Source organism: Mercurialis annua, linkage group LG2 (assembly GCF_937616625.2).
Source record: "Mercurialis annua linkage group LG2, ddMerAnnu1.2, whole genome shotgun sequence".
Lineage (NCBI taxonomy): Eukaryota > Viridiplantae > Streptophyta > Magnoliopsida > Malpighiales > Euphorbiaceae > Mercurialis > Mercurialis annua.
Window position 1 is genome coordinate 333,967 of NC_065571.1, and position 22,616 is coordinate 356,582.

General features: G+C 34.5%; 5 protein-coding genes across 7 annotated transcripts; 2 read left to right on the plus strand and 3 right to left on the minus strand.

Annotated features, from left to right (window-relative positions):
- Positions 1-384: 384 nt before the first annotated feature.
- Positions 385-1,218, minus strand: LOC126670360 (transcriptional regulator SUPERMAN). The gene has a single exon (XM_050364067.2). The coding sequence runs from the start codon at positions 1,127-1,129 to the stop codon at positions 584-586; it is 546 nt and encodes a 181-aa protein (XP_050220024.1). The 5' UTR covers positions 1,130-1,218; the 3' UTR covers positions 385-583.
- A 4,447-nt stretch (positions 1,219-5,665) lies between these two features.
- LOC126668929 (serine/threonine-protein kinase BLUS1) lies at positions 5,666-7,336 on the minus strand. The gene has a single exon (XM_050362162.2). The coding sequence runs from the start codon at positions 7,285-7,287 to the stop codon at positions 5,845-5,847; it is 1,443 nt and encodes a 480-aa protein (XP_050218119.1). The 5' UTR covers positions 7,288-7,336; the 3' UTR covers positions 5,666-5,844.
- A 136-nt stretch (positions 7,337-7,472) lies between these two features.
- On the minus strand, positions 7,473-10,578 carry LOC126668928 (cellulose synthase-like protein G3). Its single transcript, XM_050362161.2, has 8 exons — positions 9,946-10,578; positions 9,705-9,812; positions 9,446-9,574; positions 9,135-9,347; positions 8,950-9,049; positions 8,702-8,874; positions 8,253-8,600; positions 7,473-8,139 (listed from the first exon to the last, which is right to left on the minus strand). The coding sequence occupies exons 1-8, from the start codon at positions 10,534-10,536 to the stop codon at positions 7,597-7,599; spliced, it is 2,205 nt and encodes a 734-aa protein (XP_050218118.1). The 5' UTR covers positions 10,537-10,578; the 3' UTR covers positions 7,473-7,596.
- Positions 10,579-11,657: 1,079 nt separating this feature from the next.
- LOC126667300 (TNF receptor-associated factor homolog 1a) lies at positions 11,658-20,739 on the plus strand. 3 transcript variants are annotated; one of them, XM_050360271.2, is made up of 13 exons: positions 11,658-11,801; positions 12,512-12,758; positions 13,030-13,138; positions 13,486-13,574; positions 13,699-13,767; positions 13,846-13,978; positions 14,230-14,388; positions 14,965-15,310; positions 16,274-16,386; positions 17,470-17,617; positions 18,386-18,861; positions 18,942-19,140; positions 19,300-20,739. In XM_050360271.2, the coding sequence occupies exons 2-13, from the start codon at positions 12,575-12,577 to the stop codon at positions 20,563-20,565; spliced, it is 3,291 nt and encodes a 1,096-aa protein (XP_050216228.1). In that variant the 5' UTR covers positions 11,658-11,801; positions 12,512-12,574; the 3' UTR covers positions 20,566-20,739. The 3 variants fall into 3 exon arrangements, with proteins under 3 accessions (XP_050216228.1, XP_050216227.1, XP_050216229.1); XM_050360270.2 differs by having other exon boundaries at positions 12,530-12,758; XM_050360272.2 differs by lacking the exon at positions 11,658-11,801 and adding an exon at positions 11,919-12,026 and having other exon boundaries at positions 12,530-12,758.
- Positions 20,740-21,755: 1,016 nt separating this feature from the next.
- Positions 21,756-22,298, plus strand: LOC126670100 (uncharacterized). Its single transcript, XM_050363758.2, has one exon. It carries the CDS (start codon positions 21,807-21,809, stop codon positions 22,128-22,130), a length of 324 nt encoding a protein of 107 aa, XP_050219715.1. The 5' UTR covers positions 21,756-21,806; the 3' UTR covers positions 22,131-22,298.
- The last annotated feature ends 318 nt before the right edge of the window (positions 22,299-22,616 follow it).

Here is a 22,616-nt window from a genome sequence, read left to right on the forward strand (position 1 = left end):
TTATTTTCTCATTTTTTGTCATTAAACCAAGTGGTTATTTTTATGTTTTAAATTAAGTTACAGTTAACCTAACAAAAACTGCATGCCAATAACAATAACTATAAGTTTCACAATATTTAAAAAAACATTAAAAAAACAAAAATATATTTAAAGTGACATTCTCTCCTATGATGAATTTTATTTCTGTCTCAAAATCAATATTAGAGAAACATTAATTATTATAAGTGTAAAAGACAAAAACTTAGTATTAATTTGTTGAACCAGAAGCTTTTTCAGTTGGCAATATCTAAGAGACTGACAAGAGATCTAGCTAGGCAAACGCACTTGATGGATATAGAGTGCATATTTTATATATATAAATCTTGAGCAGATTAAATAAACTGATTGCAGAAAATTAATTACATTCCAAAAGTAGTAGAAATTAATACATTGTTTCTACATGGGATTATAGCATGAACACCTTTGGTACAATAAAATCTAAAAGATTTTGCCGTTTATAGTATTTGATCATGACCTGGTGCAGCAATCTAAATATAAGCTTCCAACTTAAGAAATGCAATTTAGCTTAAATAATTACTCTAATCTAAGAGTGACCTAATCGAAGTTCCAAATCCAGTTCATCTTTGGAATCACTAAGAAGGCCAATCTCCAAATCTAACCTTAAAATCTCAGCTTTCTTCAACAACTTATTGCACCCATCTTCTTGTGAAACCCCATCAAATTCTCCACCATCAAGACAAGATTTTCTGGTTTTTGATTTTGTTAAATCAGAGGTTTTGGGGCTTAAAGGTTCATAAAATGGGTTAGAAGCAAAAGATGGTGAAGATAAAGCAGAAAGAGGAGCCGAAGAAGAGTTATTAACATTAGGGTTAGGGTTCATGCTAAGGTTAAGAATGGAGCACTGACCATCTTTGGGAAGTGGTGGCGGTGACTGTCTTAACCTGGCTCTGTCTCTTCTATGAACATTCATGTGACCCCCAAGTGCTTGTGCAGATCTGAATTCTCTTTTGCAAAAACTACACGTGTATGATCTTGGTGGCCATGAAAATCCACCTACATAATCTTCTCCACAACTCTGGGAACTACTCTTGTAGTTCCATGAATATTTTATCTGCTTGCTCTTCTCCATGGTTATTTATTAAGACCAAGAATTACATATATATAAAAAAACTTGGCAGATAAATAAGAAAACAAACAGATAAAGAGATGAGATAGAGAGAGAGAAGTGTTGTGATGGTGATATAGAGTTGGGTTTTAGGGTTTTTATAGGAAGAGGGAGAGTAACTATTAAATGCTTTTATAATTTAAACTGAACCAACCCAATTAACCAAATGAATAATTGTAAAAATTCAAAACCAAAATTTTTCATAAATAAAAAATGAACTAATATGACTAACCAAAAACTGAAACCGCATTAAATGAAATTTTAAAAAATTAAAACTAATTTTTTTATACCGGACCAAATTAACTGAAATAGATCGATTCGATTAATTTAGTTTCGGATAATATTTGCTCACCCCCTTGTTTTGATGACATGTTTAAGGTTACAAAATAAAGGTTCATCAAATTCTGAAACAGAAGCTGAAAAGTAATCCCATTAGGCCATTACCAAAATACTGTAAATGTTTTAGTGACTACTTGCTATAAATAGGAAGTTGGGTCTTTTTGCCAAATCTAGCTGACTTTTGTTTAATGTATTGGCACTTCTCTTTAAATTGTTTCCCAATTGTACTTTATCATGTTTCTGTGACAATTATAAATAAGTTAAAACAAAATAATAAGACTTCAGTGATGATGAGTTGTGGTCACAGTTCAATCAGCTTGATGACTTGTCTGGGTATAGCTGGTTAATAATTTAGGATTCTCAGATTATAAGATAATATACTTGATTTTAATCAATCTGTCCTTGGCGCCATTGAATCAAGCTTACATATAGCTTAATTTTTCACTTCTAAAATTAACATTAATGTTTAGGAGTTTGTAAATATAGAACCAAACCAAATAACCGAACTAAATTAACAAATTCTGTTTTATTCTGATTGGTTTGATAACACAAAAACAATAAAATTCTAGTTTGATTTGGTTTTTCAACATAAAAATTCATAGCTTAAGTTTTAGTACAAACTAAAAATTGAAAAGGTAATCAATCTGGCTATTTCCGTTCGATTCGGTCTGAATTTTTATTATTTAAAAATCTAATTCAGTTTGAATTGAAAAAATGTACAAAAAAAAAATTTAGTTTGTTCGGATTGAATGGAATGAACACCTTTATTTAATTATAATATGTGTGCGGGCGGGGGTGTATGAATATCAGATAGGGGCTTATATATATATGTCATCAAAGCTTCACTATTTAGTTTTGTTTATAATGCAAATTAAGTTTGACATCATGATGGTGTTAACCAGGACTAGTGGGCAAAAAGTAGTTGATTCACTAGAGTAATGAATGCTGAACCTGTAAAATAGTTTACTATCCATGACAGATTTTATGAATCTCACATAGAATCAGTTTAACTGATTAATCTCCCTTGTCAAGGATCATTGTAGCGTACACACATGACAGAAAATATAACCTATTTTTATTTTTTTACCAAGATTATTTTAATTATTGTTATCAAATATGTTCGCATGTTTTTTTTCAATTTAAGCACGTTAGTTCTACCAAACGTGACACCACACATTCTAGCCTTTTATTTTTAGAATATTTTTTTTGTATTTTTGTAACATTTATATCCTAAAATATTATTAAAATAGAAACGAGACATCAATAAAAAGTAAAATCTTCTTTTAATAGTGATAATTAACGTTTCTTTAAATTCCTTTAATAGCTCATAAAAATTGCCACTGTGTTTGCTCTTTGCTAAGTTGCTATCATAGTTTTTTCATAAATTGGGTTAATTAAGCATGCACCTTCTTTGGTTTCGTGTAATTGATTCACGAACCCCTTTTATAACGCACTCTATTAAACCCAAATCTTCTTTAAAATTAATTAACGTACATGATTAGCAATCAGAAGTGCATACATTGTGCAAACACTTCTTGTAATTTGTTAGAAAGTGCACGTAGTAATTAGTAATTTATTTCAAGGAAACTTAAAACTAAAGAACTTTCCCTTTTATCATTAGAAAGGTAGAATTTTGGCACTTCTGAAAGAACAAAAATTGATCCCACAATCTTAAAAAAATTATGTCCAGCACACATGCCGTTAGAAATATAGCTCGTTGGTGAAAAAAATAGTCAAGAATCTTAAAAAAATTCAATTCCATCCAATATAGTCTATCAAATTTTGAGCTTTTTCAACTCCAAGGCGCAGGTAAGTTGGTAAGGCGTTCTCCTGACTTAAAAGAGGTTGCGGGTTCAAATCGTACTCATTTATGCAGTCATTTAAAACTTGGGGCCAGAGTTTTACCTCCCGCAAGGGACCTACCCAGTTCGAGTGGGGATTAGTCTGAATGTGAAAGGTTTAAAGGCACTGTTTCATATTTGAAATCCGTTCAGAACACCTCATGGTCATACCAAAAAATAAATTGAGCCTTTTCTTAATGAACATACTTTCTTTAAAATTGAAGTTAATTAACTCTAAATTGATTATTGGTTACCACATGAATCAACTTAGCATATGGTCCAGTATATCCAATACCAGGTATTATTATTATGGCAAGTAACAAAAGTCAAAAAGTATATCTGTTTATATAAATGAGAATTATGAGTGTTGATGAGATTAGATTGGCCTAATTTGTGATTAAAATGAAGAATTCAGGCTGTAATGAAATAGTTCGGGGCCCTTAATACCACTCATTCCAAAACACAAAAAATGTTTACTTATACTCATTAATGTTCTGTTCTCAAAAAAAAAAAAAAACTCATTAATGTTCCAGATGTTATTTCTAATTATGTTGAAACAGTCCACACTAATTAAGTTGCAATCCATGGCTACTCATACCGTACAAACTTCACCATACTCATATCATCAATATACTTATTATGTGGTCCTTTGTTAATCTTTTTCCAATTCAATTTACACTACTATATGGACGGCATTAATTTAGTACAATTTTAAAACCGTTACAATTAACATAAAAGGCGGTGAAAATATAATACTTACCAATTATTAATTTTTAAAATCATCTTCATATTATAAAATGACATTATGGACAAAATAATTCACGCGACAAGTATTACGGGCTGAGAGGAGTAGCATGTTCAAAAATTTCTGTTATTAATTAAAAAAGGCATTAATTAGCTTAATTATTCACCAGTTGATAGGGGTGACCAAATAATAAATTCGATTAAAAACCACCCGATTTAATTAAAAAAAACTAATCAAATTACTTTTGTTATTTAACCAAACTGGCTAAATTAGTCAAAAGTGAATTACTGAAATTTTAGAAATGATAAAATTGGATCGACAGAATTAGACGGTTAATTGATCAGTTTATTTATAGTTAAACCAATAGAAAAACATAGAGAATAATTATTAGAAAAAGATAAAAAAAATATTTAACAATTCTTAACTGTAATTAAATGGAATATTTTATTAACCAAATTAACTGAAATATATTAGTGAATCCCGTTTAACTGAAATTGTGCTCGCCCCTAATCCACAATTGGTCAATAAAATCATTTATGTACGTAGTAGTGTAATTATATTCAAAATAAGGTGGGAATATATATGTTTGGATGAAGTGAGCAACTAAAGAAGAAGAATAGTATAGGTATAGCTAATAGCTGAAACACACCATACTTAATTCAGTGCATTGCAAGCAATTGAGAATAAAAAGAGGTTTCAAACACACTGGTTTTCTCAGTGTTGAGTTGCCATTTATAAGTGAAAAAGAAAGCAAGTTTTAATGTAGACAAAAGATACTGCCATGTTTAGATTTAGATTTTATGAAACACTACTCTACTGATCTACTGTTACTCCATGCAATGCTGTAAATAGTTTTAAGGTTCTATACCCCAAATTGCAGGGTTTACCTCTAGTGTTACACGTTGCCGTCTCTTCTACTCATACTTTCAGATTACATTTTCTTTAATCCAAATACAAAAAAGTGCAATTGAGTGCCATGTTTATCTGTACAAAACAGACCAGAAAATATGGAGTGGTATGTAATTGTATCTTGACGGGACTGAAACTCAGTTTTATCTATTCTAAGCTGGCGAGACGAATCCTACTGAATAATTTGTAACCCATCAACTAAAAAAAGTTTAGATTTGATCATTTTGTTGCGAATAGGAAGAAGAAAATATGAACATTTGACTTCTGTCTCGTCAGTCGTCACCAGCTTTAAACATTGGATTAAAGTAAATGAACCATGCAAAGTGCCTTAATATCTGAGCTTAACATGAATAGGTGATTATCATTTTGAACTAAGCAGAAAAATAAAGAAAGAAAGTAAGGGTTGTCATAAATGAAGTGATTAATGGGGCTCTGAAATTCAAACTTCAGGACAAACATTTAATGTTTCTCATAACTATGAAGCTCACAAGTTTAGATTACTATGCCTTTTTATGGGGCAGATTAAAGTGAATCCGGATGGAACTCACTTGAACTTAACTCTTTCAAATGAGCACTACAAAAGAAAGTCCATGGCCTATCGTTAAATTAGCCCATTATCTTGCTAAAGTTTATTGTGGTTTTCTTGGAAAAATTACTAGCAGACAGAGCTAAAACTGTTAAGAAAATGAACAGCCATTTATCATATACAAACTGTGAACTCAGACAAGATCATGATCTATGTCAATGGAACAACACATGTATGATAAGGGTACACAGATGTTGCAATTCACAGTCATTTGATAGGGGAAATACAGAGTAATGCTACTTTACAATAAGTACACATACTAGTCAGAAGCAGTACTATTATATGGTCCAGAACTTAAATGCTTAAGAAACTCCAATTCCATCTCTAACTCAACTTTCTTCTGCCTCTCAATCTCTAATTCCATCTTTAGCTTTTCTATCACAACAACAAGCTCTTCTTCTCTACACACTTCTCCTCCCAACAATCTTATCAGATTGCTCACCTTTTCTCGCTGCTCCTCTAAACTCTTCTTTAACGTCATTAATCCACTTACCATTCTATCCTTATCAATTGCTCTCTCTTCATCTCCAAATCCCGCAGGTGAACTCACACCCGACTCACCCGACTCGCTTGGCTCATCAGTTTTCATTTCTTGAATAAAGCTTTCACCTCCAAAACGAACCTGTTTCACTAGTGATTCATCTTCTGTAGGAAATACCGGGTCAAGCTCAAAATCTTTTTCATTAAAGTTCCACCCACTAATTCTCCTCATCTTCACAATTTCTTCACCTATTTGATTCTCATCACACTTGTTTTCTTTAAGTCTGTCTTCAACACTAGGCAATCCGTTCAGAACATTCTTGACAAGAAAATCCAAACCCTTGCAATTCTTGAAAAAAGAATGCTTCAAAAGCTTGTCGGCAGATGGTCTTTTGGATGGATCCTGATCAAGACAAGAAGCCACCATATCTTTAAAAGCTTTAGAGAATTTCTTCTTCTTTTCATAATCAGAAAACTTAAACCTCTTTGTAATCTTCATGATTAAAGATTTTGAAAGAGGAAGATGAGAAAATGGAGGACAGCCATGAGCTAATTCCAATGCAGTAATTCCAAAAGACCAAATATCAGCTTTGAAACTATACCCAGTATGAGAATGTATAACTTCAGGTGCCATCCAGTAGGGTGTTCCTGCAACATCCGTAAGCATCAATCTTGATGAACAAGAAGACGAAGACCAGCCCTGTTGCATGGTAATCGACTCGTAAATCGAGGCTGATACTCCGAAATCAGCAAGCTTAATATTCCCATTTGAGTCCATAAGAATGTTGCCTGCTTTGATATCTCTATGCAGGTGACCTTGATTGTGAAGATACGACAATGCGTTCAGTGTTTCTTTAAGAATAACAGCAATGCATGGCTCTGATAAACCGTCAGGAAAAGAAGATGAGATTATGGATTGGAGAGAACCAGCTGACATGAAAGGCATAACTACCCAAAGACGGCGGCCGACGGTGAAAGAACAATGGGATTTGAGGATATTTGGGTGTGAAAGAAGAGACAGAGTCTTGGTTTCCCATCTAAGATTGTCGAACTCTGCTCTAGACTGATCAAGATCGATGGATTTGATAGCAACTATAGTTGAATTAAGAGGAACACATATTGCTTTGTAAACTACAGCACTCACACCAACACCAATCTCGTTTAAGATTTTGTATGAGTGGGAGTCTAGTGGGAATTGAAGCTTTTCTTGTTCTTGAGCCATAGAATGCTGGAATTGTTGCGTTTTTGGAATGAGTTTTCAGTTATGGGAGTTTTTGTTTATAGTGAAGAAGATATAGGAAAGGAAGAGAGTTAGGTTTATTCAGGTGGTTTTCTTGTGAGACTTGAAAGAGGGGAAAAAACAGTTATAAAAGTGGCATCTTTCAGCAAAAGAAGAGACGATGCATGTGAATTTTCAATTGCTTTTTTTCTTCTTTAAATGAACAGAGACAATGACACACAGAGAGAGAATTAAACCCATTTGTGCTATAGTTGATCTAAAAAAGTTCTAATTTGGCACAACCAAATAGTACTAAAGGACCATAGATCCTATGTACAAGAAGGTGAGGGCCAATGCTAGAGATAAGAGGGATATAAGAAACGGAATACATCCCTCGTCTTTCCTCAGAAGCATCCCTTCGATGACCGGAAAATTCACCACAACGATGTAAAACGAAAGGAAAACTTGTCCAAACATGCTGCTCCAATTTCCTGATATTAACATTCTAGCAACTCCTATGATTAGAGAAATCATGTTCAAAACTACCAATGTAGTTATAGGAGCAAGTAACCTTGTTGAAGTTTGGAAATTAAATTTTCCCTTTTGGTATAATGAGATTTTTCCTTCATCTGGAACTTTATTTGTTGGAATAAAACTGGCCTTTCTTATTCCAACCCATTTCAAGATTGCATCTAAACTGCCATATGTATATGCTGTCACAGCTTTTATCATCCAAATATGTTGCTCATTCCACCAGGTTTTGACTGTACCTCCTGAGGATAGGACCTCTTCTAAATGTTTCAACAAAGACGCTACGAATATGAAGGAAAATATCATAAACCACGAACTCGAAACCTGATTCACCACAAACATTAGTATTAGCCAGAAAGATTTTTAATCTAAACTTTAGGTTAGTCTAGTGGGTTTCGAGGGTTTTATTTCTAAAAAAAAAGTTGTGTTACAGATACCTTAGGATAGATGGGGATGTCATTGAAGAGACAGAGTTGAGGCAGAGTAGCCAAGCACCACAAGGGAAAGGAATATAGTGGCTGGAGAGCAAGGCAACCATAGCACATTGTCTGAAGCAAAGACATTCTTGATATCCCATAAATGAAAGGGCAAAACCGAGAGATGGTGACCTCCATCAACCCAGATTGCCATCTTGTGTTTTGGATTAAGGTGTCATTCAAATTTGTTGTAGCAGTGCCCGCGAATGCTGCCCTTGAAGGATTACATAAAACTGAATTCCATCCTCTACAATGCAATATCATCCCAGTAAAGAAATCTTCTACTACAGATTCATATAAGAATCCTATCTGCTTTCAAGCCAAAAACGAAATCTATGACACTATTTATAAGCATAATGGATAGTTTAAGTGATAAAATAAGAGGCAGGATTAAGGCAAATAATGCTTGCCTGTTGACCCCAAAGAGTGTCCTGCTCATATGTACATTTGGCCAAAAACTGTGCCTCTTGCAAGAGTTTACTTGATGAGCCTGTGTTGTCAAGAATCTTCTGTTGGCTGCTATTATGAACTGACATTATAAAGTCATTTGAGTGACCAAATATTCGTTTTAGCTGCTCTACACCTGAACCAAATCAGAATTGCATTAGATAAATAAATAACTACATAATATTGGTTCTTGAATTTACTTTGCACTCACCTTTCTCTGAAATATTACCATACAGTGCATTTCTCTTCATATAAAAGCCAGTTCCAGATAAAATTGGACCCTGAAGTCCATCCACACCTGGCCACCTTATCTAACCAAACACCAACACAAGAATCAACAGAAGTTGTGACAAAGCATTACCCGAAATTCAGTAGAAGGAAATTTCATCTACTTACAACAAATAATGTTCTCAACTGTGAATCATAGATGTCACTCTTACTAATGTTATGGAACTTTTGAGGAAATTGGACAAAAGCAAGTGAAGGGGAAATCTGTGGATCAAGATGGAAACACATTGCTTGTCTAGCAGATGTTGGATCATTACAGTACATGTCACAATCCAATACTAACATGTAAGGTGAGTTTGTCATGATTCCCGACACCCTTAGCTGCAATAATCAATCAGTAATAGTTAACATGTTTGATTAAATTGCAGAACCACTTATGTTATAGTTTTGAAAGAAACGGAGTAGAGACAGAGAGATACAAGAACATTAAGTGCTCCAGCTTTGAAATGGTGCGTATGATTAGGCCTTTTCTCACGAGAAACATAGACAAGAAGAGGTACTTGTACTTGATTGATATCTAATTCATTATTAGATTCCTCATTTATCACCTACAGAATTTAAATATTAAAATATAAAGTTATGAGCATTAGTAGATTCTTTTTTTTTATACTCCTATATAATTAGCATGAGTAGATTCTACCATGATATATATGTACAAAACTGAACTAGGTGGTATACCTGGATTACCGGAGGATGATCATCATTGTCAATGTTGCTTCCTTCCTCCTTCTCATAGTCATTCTCTTCTGCTTGCTTAACTCTATCTTTAAACTGCTCATATTTTCTCTGCGTGGTAGAGTTCAAATTCTTAGGTGAAACTAATACTGAACTCTTCATGTGAAATTATCAATAAATATCCACATCAGTTATAATTAAAACAAGTTAAATCAATCACTTAAGTGTTTCTTCTCCACCAAACCTTAATCTTCTCCTTTTCCTCTGCATACTCCACGTTGTAACTATTCAGAAGATCATCTTCAGAGGCTGCAAAATAAACCTTGGGACACCGATTCTTAATCCGAAACCTTAAACAAAAAGGAAGCCAGTACCTAGCAAAACCATAAGCCTCTCTCATACACTTTAATGTCAAAGAAGATCCTCCATCGTCAGAAAGATACACAGCAAGCTTATCCGGCGGATAATCCATCGCCAGAGCAGATAGAACCGTGTTCATAACCTCAAACGGCGGCTCCTTCTTGGGGTCAGCAGTGCATATCAGCACATCAATAGACGGAAGCTCTTTGTTCTCCGGTAACCTCTCCGGATAAACAGTTCGAGAAACGGGTCTCCATAGAAAAGCTTGGCCGCAAAGCCAAATAAAAGAAAGTAGAAGCTCGGAGGTAAAGAGTAAAGTATGAAGCAGAGTAGGGTTTGGAAACAGAAAATAAGAGAGTCGGTAATAAATGAAGAATATCAAAGCAGTGAAGTGAAAAAAAGCATATGAGCGGTTGAAGATAGGTGAGGAGATTTTACAAGTGCTGCAAATATGCAGAGGAGAAGAAGATTCCATTTTGTTTAGCTATTGTTCATCACTGTTTACTACACTCTACACCTTTCACTCGACTTCTTAAGCTTAGTGGTGCAAAATCGATAAATGGATCATTTATTTTTTATTATTTTCACATAATCTCATAAAGTTTTCTTCTTTTCTTCGAGAAAAAAAAAACAATAAAGGGTTAACGCGCCTCTCAACTTGCAACACGGGATCATCTTATTCAATTTATACTTTTTTGAACAACCAACCCTAAAACTCTTCATTTTTGGATCAAATAACTCATAATTTATATTTTTATTTCAATAAATAAATTTAGAATAATTACATCGCAACAATTAAGAAAGTATTTAATTATTATTTTTACATCCCTCACCTACGATTTGTATTTTACACATTTTAAAATACAATTATGGGTTATTTGACCCAAAAATAAAGAATTTTGGAATTAATTGTTTAAACAAATATAATATGGATTAGATGATTCTGTATCACAAGTTCAAGGGCTGCGTTGACCCTTTGTTCAAAAAAGAACATAAAATACAAAACATGAGGAGTAAAAATAGCAAAGACTGAAAATAAAATATTTAAATTTTATAAATAATAGATGTTTGCTAATTAAAAATTTATAAGTAAATACAAAAACTTCTTTTAATTGTGTTTGATGGAATAGTGAGGCTGAGGCCTATAAGCCTGTAAAATGGGACAAGAGAAAGGCCAGTTGTGTTGTTAATCCGGCCCAAAGTAAGTTTGCATCATCTTCTTGCTTACACATATCAGACTATCACAACCATAAACCCTAACAAAATAAACTTCAGATAAATAAAATAATGGACCCTACAAAGTGTATCAACCAATTAAAAGAAGGCATCCAAAATGAGTCAGCCCTTCCATATCTTCCCACCGACCCAACGCTGTTCCCTACAACACCATAACAATCCCCTCTTTATTCTCTTTCCTTGCATATTTTTTCCTTAAAACATTTCCTTTTTTTCCACATTAATATAAATCCCTAATCTTATAATTTTCCTAATCTTATATTTTCCGGGAGAAATGAAATAAAATGTCCTTATTACATCATATTTTAAAATATTAATTTTTTTAATTAAAAGACAAAGCTGGATTTAATTAAATAAAGGATGTGAATAAATGATATTATTACGTTATTTTTGGGCTTACTCTTCTTTGTTAGCATATTTCTGTAATTTGCTGCTCTTTTGTTTCTTTCTCTCGAATTTCTCTCTCTAGAATCTCAAAGTTTGCCCGTAACCCATTTAACTCAGGTTTGCTTCTCCATTCGATCTGATTCTTTTTTTAGGGTTTGCTTTTTGATCGGGGTTTTGGGGATTTTTTTTTATTTTCGACTTCGATCTTTTTACTTTCTGTTTTCTATATCAGATGGTCTATTGATTGTAATTGCCTTTATACATAAACATGGCTTTGTCTGATTGTTATTTTGTTTCTTTCAATTCATATGATGATTGATTCTCTTGGAGCCTAGAGTTGAGGTTAGGGTTTATTGATGATTCGATTTTTGGATGATTCATTTTTTTCTATTTTATAACTTTGCTTGCTGAGATTCTTTAATTGCTCAAAAAATTGTTGGGGTTTTGAATTGAAGAGTTCACATGAATTTTATTAGTTTTTAGTAGATAGAAATGGGAATATTCCATTCTGAAATAATTATTTCTAGTGGGTTTTCATATGAATATATCAGGGCGCAGTATATGTGCATTGAAGGACTGTTAATGTTATTGAATAAATTAAGTAAATAGGTGATTTGTTTTATTTCACAATCCACATATTGTTTTCTGTATTTCAAGAGCTAATTGTCGAATTAATTTTCTTCTTTTTGAAAGCTATATGGTGCCCCTGGACTATCCAATTCAAGAGCTAATTGTTGAATTCATATTTTTTGTTTTTAAAAGCTATGTAGTGTTCCTTGACTATCCAAATTGGAATTGAGGGATGCATTTGTTTGTTCTCTTACTAGGAGATTCTTGTTATGCAGTGAGTGGAGTTGAAAGATTGCGGGGAAGGAGTTTTGGAGTGGGAAATGGCTGGGATTGCGAGTGAGGAAGCTGGAGTTGGAAAGTCTGTCGAGGGGTATTCAAACGGGCAGCGTTGTCAATCAGGTGAAGCATTGGCAGAGTGGCGGTCTTCTGATCAGGTCGAAAATGGAACCCCATCAACCTCACCCCCTTATTGGGATACTGATGACGATGATGACAATGATGGAGGTATGATTTGGTTCTTATTTTTTTTCTGGAGGGGAACATTAATTTGTTACCTCTAAACATTATAAGGAGCCTTGGGTTCCTGTTCAAATGTTAAGATGGAAAGCTAGAAGTGCCTAACAAAGTGGAGATGCTTTCGCATGTCTTTTACTTTACTTCTTTGGGTTTTCGAGCTAAACATTTTTTTCTTTTTTTTAGTGCTTCTTCTTTTTCTTTCCCTACATGTACCAAGTGACTTAATTAATCTTGGGAAGCCATATTTTTTTTGTTGTAGGGCCAAAACCTTCTGAATTGTATGGAAAATATACATGGAAGATAGAGAAATTTTCAGCTGCCAAAAGAGAACTTCGCAGTAATGCATTTGAGGTTGGCGGCTACAAATGGTATGGGGTTTTGCAAGGGATTAGCTTTTATGCATATGTTTTGCTTTGCCTTGAGGATTATTTCTTTAATAATACAGCTCTGTTCCTTTTTTGTCTATTTATTATATATTGTGGTTACTTGCATGAATTATATGTTGCACAAATGGACACGAAACTGTCGGCATGGACTACCTTGGAACATTTATTTTGCACTTTTGCATTTGATGTGATTGTGAACAAATGTATCATTATGGTTGATCATTTTAATCTATCAATTTATTTTCGTACACCTGGCTCACCTGAAGTCACTTGTATACTAGAAGATGTACTGCCAATTTTATTTTAAAGCCTTTTGCTTTGGGTGACAGGTACATACTAATCTACCCCCAGGGTTGTGATGTTTGCAATCATCTCTCTTTGTTTCTTTGTGTTGCCAACCACGACAAACTTCTTCCAGGTTTGCTTCTTTGAAAATTTAATTTGCTTTGCAGATTATTATCCTTTAGTTCCCTGTGTTGGTAATTATGTGATGTTCCTTTTTGTTATGAACCAATAATAATTTCCTTTTATCTTTGTACCAGGTTGGAGTCATTTTGCACAGTTTACGATAGCTGTGGTGAATAAAGATCCAAAAAAATCGAAATACTCAGGTTGGTTCATTTGTTTTTTATTGCTTCTTCACTTAAGCGAATTCTTGATATTTTATTGACTGGTTGCAATTGTTTTAGATACATTACATCGGTTCTGGAAGAAAGAGCATGACTGGGGATGGAAAAAATTTATGGAATTATCAAAAGTGTCCGATGGGTTCATAGATTCATCTGACACACTAATTATAAAGGCTCAAGTGCAAGTCATCAGGTATCTGATAATTAATTTTTATATTGTTTTCAATGTTTTTGTTAAATATTTTGCAACAATGAGTATTTTATAAGAATTATACAACTTGTGAGTTTTTGACAGTATTGTCATTTGAAGTTAATGTTTACAAATCCCATTTGAAACTGTGTTATTTAAGTGTTGATTTTAATAACATTATTTCATGGATTTGTTTTGTTTCCAAATTTGATTATAACTTGAATTTTGTCATTCTAATTTTTATTTTCTTTTAGGGAGAAAGCAGATCGACCATTTCGCTGCCTTGATTGTCAGTACAGGAGAGAACTTGTTAGGGTATATCTGACGAATGTAGAACAGATTTGTCGACGTTTTGTGGAAGAGAGACGAGGAAAGCTTGGGAGGTTAATTGAAGACAAAAATAGATGGTCAAGGTGTTATATCGTTTTGAGTTTTTTAATTACAATATTAGTTTCTAGAACAAAATAGTCTATATGCTTGGTTACACCGTCTATGTTTGAATTTTTATGGTCATCTTATGCCATGTTCTTCTGTTCTGTGTGACCAAGGAAATCTGGCTGTGCTTGGGGATATGTTAGCTTGGTATAATTTGATATAGCAAGAAAAGTGTTGAAGCCTTCACTGATAAATTTGTATGATTGTATCTTGTAGATTATTTGTCATAATTTTTAATTTGTTATACTTCCGTAGCTCATAACAACAGTTCATGGATTTAACTGATCGGAAAGCAATTTGACAAAAATACATGCTGGTTTTGATAGTCATGCTGTGATACACTCTTGTTTTCTGTGACCATGGTGATTTCACTGTGCTTGGGAACATGCTATCTTGGGATGAGTAGCTCTAGGAACAAAATTATTTGCAGCTTTCCTTGATGACTCAACCATTTTTTTCTTTTTTTTTCATTATTTTATACTTTATAGAGCATCTCATGAATTTTTCAGTTCATGTAACATATTAATCTAATGGACTAATCCATTTTATTGCAGCTTTTGTGCCTTTTGGTTGGGTATGGATCAAAATTCTCGGAGGCGCATGTCTAGGGAAAAAGCAGATGTTATTTTGAAAGTAGTTGTAAAGCATTTCTTCATAGAGAAGGAAGTTACATCTACTTTGGTAATGGATTCCTTATATAGTGGACTAAAGGCTCTTGAAGGCCAAACTAAGAGCAAGAAGGGAAGAATAAAATTCGATGCTGAGGAAATGCCAGCTCCAATTGTCCGCTTTGAGAAAGATACATTTGTACTGGTAGATGATGTGCTGCTGCTACTTGAGAGGGCTGCCATGGAACCATTGCCTCCCAAAGATGAAAAGGGCCCTCAGAATCGTACAAAGGTGGGTTGAGATTCCAAATACTAGTGTGTCAAACTTTGTCATAAATTCTGGTGTTATGTACAGCAAATGATGATTGTTGGTTTGAAGTTATCTGACATTTATCCTTGTTGGAGTTGGTCGTAACAATTGCAACTTTCCAAGTTGTTGCACCTTGAATTGAAAATGATTTCGTAGCTATTTACAGGTAGGTTTGTGCTGTGATGTTGAGAAAGCATCTATGTATTAATCTCATTTGGTTCTACATCAGCAGGTTTATGCTTCAATGCCATATGCTAGCCTGGTATATGGGCCTTTCATTTGTTTCTGGATATTATGATAGAAATAATAATAGAAAACCAAAACAAAACATTTTGCATTCTATTTCATTTGCTGCGGTTTGATTGGTTATAATAATGGAAGTGGCATGATGAGGACATCGGGAACTGGTGGTTTTTGGCCTCTTCTGTGTGACATCCCGCTTAACTAAGTTGATATACTCTTAGATATTTTTGGAAGGCAAACCATCACAGAGAACCTAAAATCACTCCCCTATTGATTCCAGGATTTTTTTGTTCATCAAAGATTTATTAATTTTTTTGCACCTAACCGTTGTTACGATGAAACAATTGTGGAGAATTTGATCTATTCCCCTATCGATTCCAGAATATTTGTTCATCAAAGATTTATTAAATTTTTTGCACATTACCGCTGTTATGATGAAACAATTGTGGATAATATGATCTACAATGATGTATGATTTCTGCTTCTATGCATAAGTTTGGGCACTGATTTGTGTTTAGCTTGAAACAGTCTAGTTTGCGAAAGGACCATATACATATTTATAGATTATTAATTTTGCATAGAAGTTTTGATTACAACAAAATTTATTGCGCCTTGCAGCATTACTATCTTTTGGATTTTTAATAGTCTGAATTTTGTGATTATTGCATCTGATGTCTCAATAACTATTACCCTTATGTACAGGATGGAAATTCTGGTGAGGATTTCAACAAGGACTCTATTGAGCGTGATGAAAGACGCCTTACAGAATTGGGCCGTAGGACAGTGGAAATATATGTGCTTGCTCACATATTCACGTAATGTCTTATAATAAATTTCTAAAACTGTTACATTCTACCATGCTGGTGGCCTAGTTGCTTTTTTGGTCTTGAATTGTTACTGGTGTGACACTTCTGATTATTTGGAGTCTTATTCTATCTTTTTAAGACCTGATTGTTCTTCCGAAATTGGACTATGTATGGTAGCTAATGTTATGACATTGTTAAGTGTTTTATTTTGTTTGTCTTTGCATAGAACTGAAATAGAGTACTTGCAATATATAGGATTATGTCGGGAGTGTGTGAAGGTAATAGTTTATGAAGTTTGAATATTAAATCTTAGTTACTCCCTGCGTCCCATTTTGTTTGTCACTTTTTACACCTTTGATGTCCCAAAAAGAATGTCACTTTATATTGTTAACACATATTTTCCTTTTTTACCCTAAATATGAACTTGCTAGATAGATTAATTTCTAAAATTAATGGTGTATTTGACAATATTATATTATTAAACCAAAATAAGGGGTATAAAAGAAAATTTGTCTTTCACATTTATTGTATTCTTAACATGTGTGAAAATGCAAAATGACAAACGGAACGGGACAGGAGAGTATAAATTAGGGGTATTATAAGTTGATGACGGGTGGTAGTTGTTGAAGCCGTGAAAGCATCTCATATTAGGACTACTGATTTCTGTTTTCTATACGGATGCCTCTTGGGGATGAATATTTAAACAGTTCCTTTGCTGCACCTAGTAATGTTTTTGGGATATGCATTTTATGTGTTAGCTGGAAGTATATGCTTTTCTTATGGTGAACATGGCATATCAGTGGTCCTTTCATCTAAAGTTCTTAAAGTAGCTTGTATTGTGAAATTTATTATCCTGTTACCCTAGTTTGATAGAACAGATATTATGAAATGTATAAAATCAAACTCTATATCTTTTTCTAGTGTATATGTTATGATGGATTTATGATAGTTGATAGTTGTGGGTCTAATGGGTTCTGTTAATTAACTCCAGCTATGATTATATGATGATGCGTTTATTCACTCTAAGATGAGTAAATCTTGATTGATCCTCATCTCCCTTATATGGTTTGCTTTTGTCTCTTTTGTTTGTAGCAAGAAAATTGAAACTGCCTACCAGGACGCTGTATCTCTAAAGAGGCAAGAAGAGCTGATCCGCGAAGAGGCAGCATGGCTGGCTGAAAGTGAGCAGAAGGCTAAACGTGGAATGACTGACAAAGAAAAGAAATCAAAGAAAAAACAGGTATGAAATTGTACTTTCTTTTTTGTGTTTGGATTGTTTTAAAAAAGACGAGCCAAATATTTCTCTCTTATTTGTGTTATTCCAACTGTGTCCTCAATGACGGTATATGAACTTTTCATAGGAAGGACACACCATTATATTTAGGCTTAATGGTGCCAAAAAGCAAAACTTTTCGGCGTTTTGGAAATTTATTCACCTTTCAAAAGTTGTGAATCTATCCTTATTTAGCCAATTCATTTTTCAAAATTGATTTAATTGCAATGGCAATTGAACATGTATTTGTTAAAAAAAACAATTGAGAAGAAAAACTGTTGATTGAGATGCCACGTGGTTCGGGCAAATTATAATTTCATATTTAATGCTGACTTGGCATTGCCACGTTGACACAGTTAAATCGAATTTAGAAAATTGGATAATTTTCCAGCGAATTGTTCAAACTAGGATAGATTTACAACTACTGTTTCTTCTCATTTCCTTTATATCCATGGCGAAAGTAAATTGTAAATGCCTCATTTCACTTTGTTCTCTTTCTTTTCTTTTCTTTTCTTTTCTTTTCTTTCTTCCTCATTTAAATACCCAAATGAGGAAAATTTTATTGTTTTATTATTTTTTTCTTTCTTTCTTGAACTTTGGTTTGTATACCAATCATGTCAAATGGCAAGTTTATTAGGTTTTTGAGAACAGTTAAGAGTTTGCATTCAAATCACCAAAATTTATTAAACCGAATCTCTGTTGACATTTTCACTGATGCTTTTGGTCAACCGGTAGGCTAAACAGAGACGTAATAACCGCAAGGGGAAGGACAAAGGAAGAGAGCAAAGGTCTGCTGTAGCGGCATCAGACAAGCACCAAGAGGAAGATTCAAGTAATGAGAAGGAGTCTATTGTGGTAGAGGAGGTGCAGCCTGCAGTAGAAAAGCCAGATTTTCTGGAAGATGTGTCTGATGTATCCGACTCAGTGGATGGTGGTAATGAAGTATTGCATCCAGATTCAGAAGACAGAGACGTGAGTCCTGTGAATTGGGATACTGATACTTCAGAAGTTCATCATCCACCAGATTCCAGTAGCAGCGAAGTTAGTGGATTGTCATCTATACCAAATGAAACCATAGAAAAAAGAAGCACATCAGCAATGGATGATAGTTCCTCAACATGCTCTACAGATTCAGTCCCATCTGTTGCCACCAATGGCTCCTACAGGGGAAACTCGTATTCAAACTACCAATATGTCAAATCTCCCAGCAGGTATATTGCTTAACAGTAGTTCTCCTCTTTCTTTTCACTACTATGGTAGATATTGTTAATGAATTATTTATTATCTATAGAGGGAAGCATGCACGAGGTAAGGTGGCAAGTGATGGGAGTTGGACTGTGGAAATGGATAGTCAGCTTTCTGGGTCTGCAGATAATGCAGATCTTAATGATGTTACTGGAAGTAGTAAGCCTTTGGAATGTGAGTCTGAAGCTACTGTTCACGCCTCACAAGATAGAATTATTTGGCCTGACCAACCTATAACTAAGAAGGTGAAGTCTCCATATCTTTTTGACTGGAGTATACATTTTTTTGTCTGTTTAAGTTTTCCACATTTGCTTCCAAATTGCGGTCTTCAGTGATTTTAGTTACTTGTATTTAGTTATTCTGTTTTGACTCAATTTTGATGAGCATCCCTCTCTTTGAGATAGGTTGTGGATGAAGTTTTGCCACAAAAGAAACCGAGCACCAAAGACTTGGTTGATGTGGAAAGATCATCTAAAGAAAGGGCTGCAACTTTTCCGTCGTCTTCTAGAAGCCCTCCTAGAAGTCCTTCAAAAGATCTCCAGTCCTCTATTCAAGCGAAGTTGGAAAACAAGAACTCGGCTACTATAGATCTTGTTCAAATTAAGAAACCGTCTCTAAATTGCGGACAGCAGCCTGATAAAGCAGCCTCTACAACTACAACTACATCCTCGCATAATACAGTCTTGTCCAAACCAGAGAGCCTAAATGCCTCAACTTTGAAGATGTCGGAGAAGCCAGTTGTACAGCAGCTTCCTCTGATGTCAAGGCCCTCGAGTGCCCCTTTAACACCTGGTCCCAAATCAACTGCTCCTGTTGTTTCCATGGTTCAAACATCCCCATTACTTGCTCGTTCAGTAAGTGCAACTGGTCGGCTGGGTCCGGATCCTTCACCTGCAAATCATAGTTATGCTCCTCTATCATATAGAAATGCCATGGTGGGCAACCATGTTGAGACGAGTTCAGCTGGTTTCACTCATGCCAACTCTTCTAGTTTGGGAGTCAACATTCCGTCAACACATACATCGACACATACACAGCCAGCTGCTTTGGTATCTGGGTCAATGTTTTTACCCCCGAGCTCCGATATGGTAGAGCTGAACTCAGTCCAATCTGGCTTTCATTTTGGCATGGTTGCTCGTGATCCCGCTGGATCCCAGCGGGTGGAGAGTCTTCAAGGAGGAGTAACGGATGAGTTCCCGCATCTCGATATCATCAACGACTTACTTGATGATGAACATGGTATCGGGATGGCGGCCGGGGCAAGCAGGGTTTTCCAGCCTCTTGGAAACGGACCGCACTACTTAAATCGGCAATGCTCTTTTCCAGGTGATGCTATTTCTACTGACATGCTCTCCTCAACAAGCAGCTCTTGCAGATTTGAACGTGCAAGGAGCTACCACGACGGCGGGTTTCAGCGGAGTTACAGTGCGCTGGGGTCTAATCTCGATGCAGTGAGGGAATATGTTCCCCAGAGTAGTCCAATGCTGTACGCGAATGGGCATGTTGACGGTTTAGGGCAACACCAATGGCAGATGACGGCATCTGATCTTTCTCGGGTAGGTATGAGGAATGTAGAAGGTGACGGTTCTCCGTATTTCAATCCGGATTATTCGAATTTGGCATGCGGTGGCAATGGATATGCAGTATATAGACCTTCAAATGGACAGTGAAGGAGCTGAGAAATGCAAAGTGGTGAGCATCATTATGTCCGTTGTAATAATGTATTACCTTGGGGAAATTGTTGGGTTATAAAATTGGAGTGAGGCTGTAATCTTTTTCATAAGCTAACATTTTGTAGAGTGTTTCTGCCTTTGCCTAAATGCATTTTTAGTTTGCTGTTATAATGCCTCCATGTATTTTCTTTCTGGGGCTTGTTCAATTATTGAAAAAAGATGGCCTATTTCAGAAATTGTACACATTACTGAAAGCTCACTTCACAGATCTTCACTGTCCTGATTCTTCTCTGGCACGACCGGTCAATACTGAATTTGTCTAATTTTTCCAAATTAATTTCATAACTGAAATGGAATAATATAAGTATATCATAAATTCTGGAATAATTTATAAAAATAACACTATACATAATCGAGATAATTCAAAATATTCAGATTGAGCATCAAATCTAATAAAATTGATTGATTTTTTCCATTAAATTAAAATTTTAAAATGGTAATCTGCTTGTATTGGAATACTGCACATCCCATCCATTATGATATTCACAAACCCCATCTCCTGGCTTATATGCTGCAATGGTTATGGGTAGTAGTATATATTAGCATAAACGTAAGCACAAAAAGTAAGCTGTACTGGTATTAATATGTCCGATTCCCATGTAGTAGCTAACGAAATAAAAGAAAAGTACTACTTAATCCTCATATATATATATATATACTAGTACTAATTAATGAATGACTTAACAGCTGATTTCACTTCCTTAGCTTGATATTTGAATTTCAAACCATATAATATAAACATGTCAGCATTGACAAATTTCATATTTCAAGGTCTATGAAAACACGGTCCAGGAAATTTCCTCCCACAGACCGGACATCCCATGGTAAACCTAGTAGAATCAATCAAACACTTTGTTTCAATTTTCATCAAACTAGACCTTAATTATATAATCAACTCATCCATTAATTAATTGCATATGGCCAAAACCTTATCAGAGCACTCATTTTTCTTGCTTGTGACCCATTCAATTTCCTGAAATCTTTAATTTATAGACAAAAACCCTTGCTAATAGTCTTGTTCAAAAAAAGAGAAAAATAAAACCCTAGTAGTCAACAGTCAATACATGTCTACAATAGAATAAAATAAAAACCTTGTACTATAAATACCCCTTTGCCCCATGCAAATTGTTCATACTTTTAATTCTCTTAGCATTGGTTAATTTTCAAGAAATTCATTAATGATGACAATGCTTCTACATTTTTGTTTAGCAGCATTCTTGATATTGTTTTGTTTAAATGTTCAACAATGTGAAGCTAGTAGAATATTATATGATGAAGAAGATATAAGCAAAGAGCTCGGTCTGCAATCTCTCCAAAAGGGTAGTGTACCTGGCGGTGCCTCGGGATGCACTCACATCCCCGGGACTGGAGGACCCCCCTGTCCTACTGCCATTAATTCCATGAATTTTGCCGGTAATTTTCATGCTCGAGCTGCTGCTTATCCTCCGCTTATGGTTGATTTTGGTGTTGCTACCGCTACTACTACTACTAGTCAGAAATGAAGTTGATCGATTTGGGGTTTCTGATGATAATATAGGAAAATTGCAGCTCCTAAATTAAACATTTATACAATTTATACTATTGTATTTTTTTGTTCTTTCATTTTTTGTAATCCTAATGGAACTTGTACATTAATTTGATTTGTAATATAGAGCATATATGTTCTTTCTTTCCCTTTTCCCTTAATTTTTTTCTCTGGTTTTCGTCAATTAATTGTTTAAGTTAACATAATATAGATTACGTATTCAAATTGGAATGGGAAGGGAATGAAGAAGATGGCTTCAAATTCTGCATGCTCTATATTTTTAAAGCAGCTTTGTTTTGACTAGTACAAACTACAAAGTAATTAAAAGGCCTGATGCCTTGAAAAATCATGACCTTTTTGCCATTTTACCATATTTTGTGTCTTTGTATTTCAATTTTACCCTAAAATATTAAATTAACGTCCTTTTCATTTGGAAAAACGTTCTTCATTTCTAGCATATATT

Coding starts and splice junctions, on each gene's coding strand:
- LOC126670360 (XM_050364067.2), bottom strand. CDS start 1,129: ATGGAGAAGAGCAAGCAGATAAAATATTCATGGAACTACAAGAGTAGT.
- LOC126668929 (XM_050362162.2), bottom strand. CDS start 7,287: ATGGCTCAAGAACAAGAAAAGCTTCAATTCCCACTAGACTCCCACTCA.
- LOC126668928 (XM_050362161.2), bottom strand. CDS start 10,536: ATGGAATCTTCTTCTCCTCTGCATATTTGCAGCACTTGTAAAATCTCC. Junction 8,601..8,701: donor ACACTCTTTGGGGTCAACAG/GCAAGCATTATT, acceptor GCTTGAAAGCAG/ATAGGATTCTTATATGAATC. Junction 8,140..8,252: donor ACATCCCCATCTATCCTAAG/GTATCTGTAACA, acceptor GTGGTGAATCAG/GTTTCGAGTTCGTGGTTTAT.
- LOC126667300 (XM_050360271.2), top strand. CDS start 12,575: ATGGCTGGGATTGCGAGTGAGGAAGCTGGAGTTGGAAAGTCTGTCGAG. Junction 13,768..13,845: donor AAAAAAATCGAAATACTCAG/GTTGGTTCATTT, acceptor CAATTGTTTTAG/ATACATTACATCGGTTCTGG. Junction 13,979..14,229: donor GCTCAAGTGCAAGTCATCAG/GTATCTGATAAT, acceptor ATTTTCTTTTAG/GGAGAAAGCAGATCGACCAT.
- LOC126670100 (XM_050363758.2), top strand. CDS start 21,807: ATGATGACAATGCTTCTACATTTTTGTTTAGCAGCATTCTTGATATTG.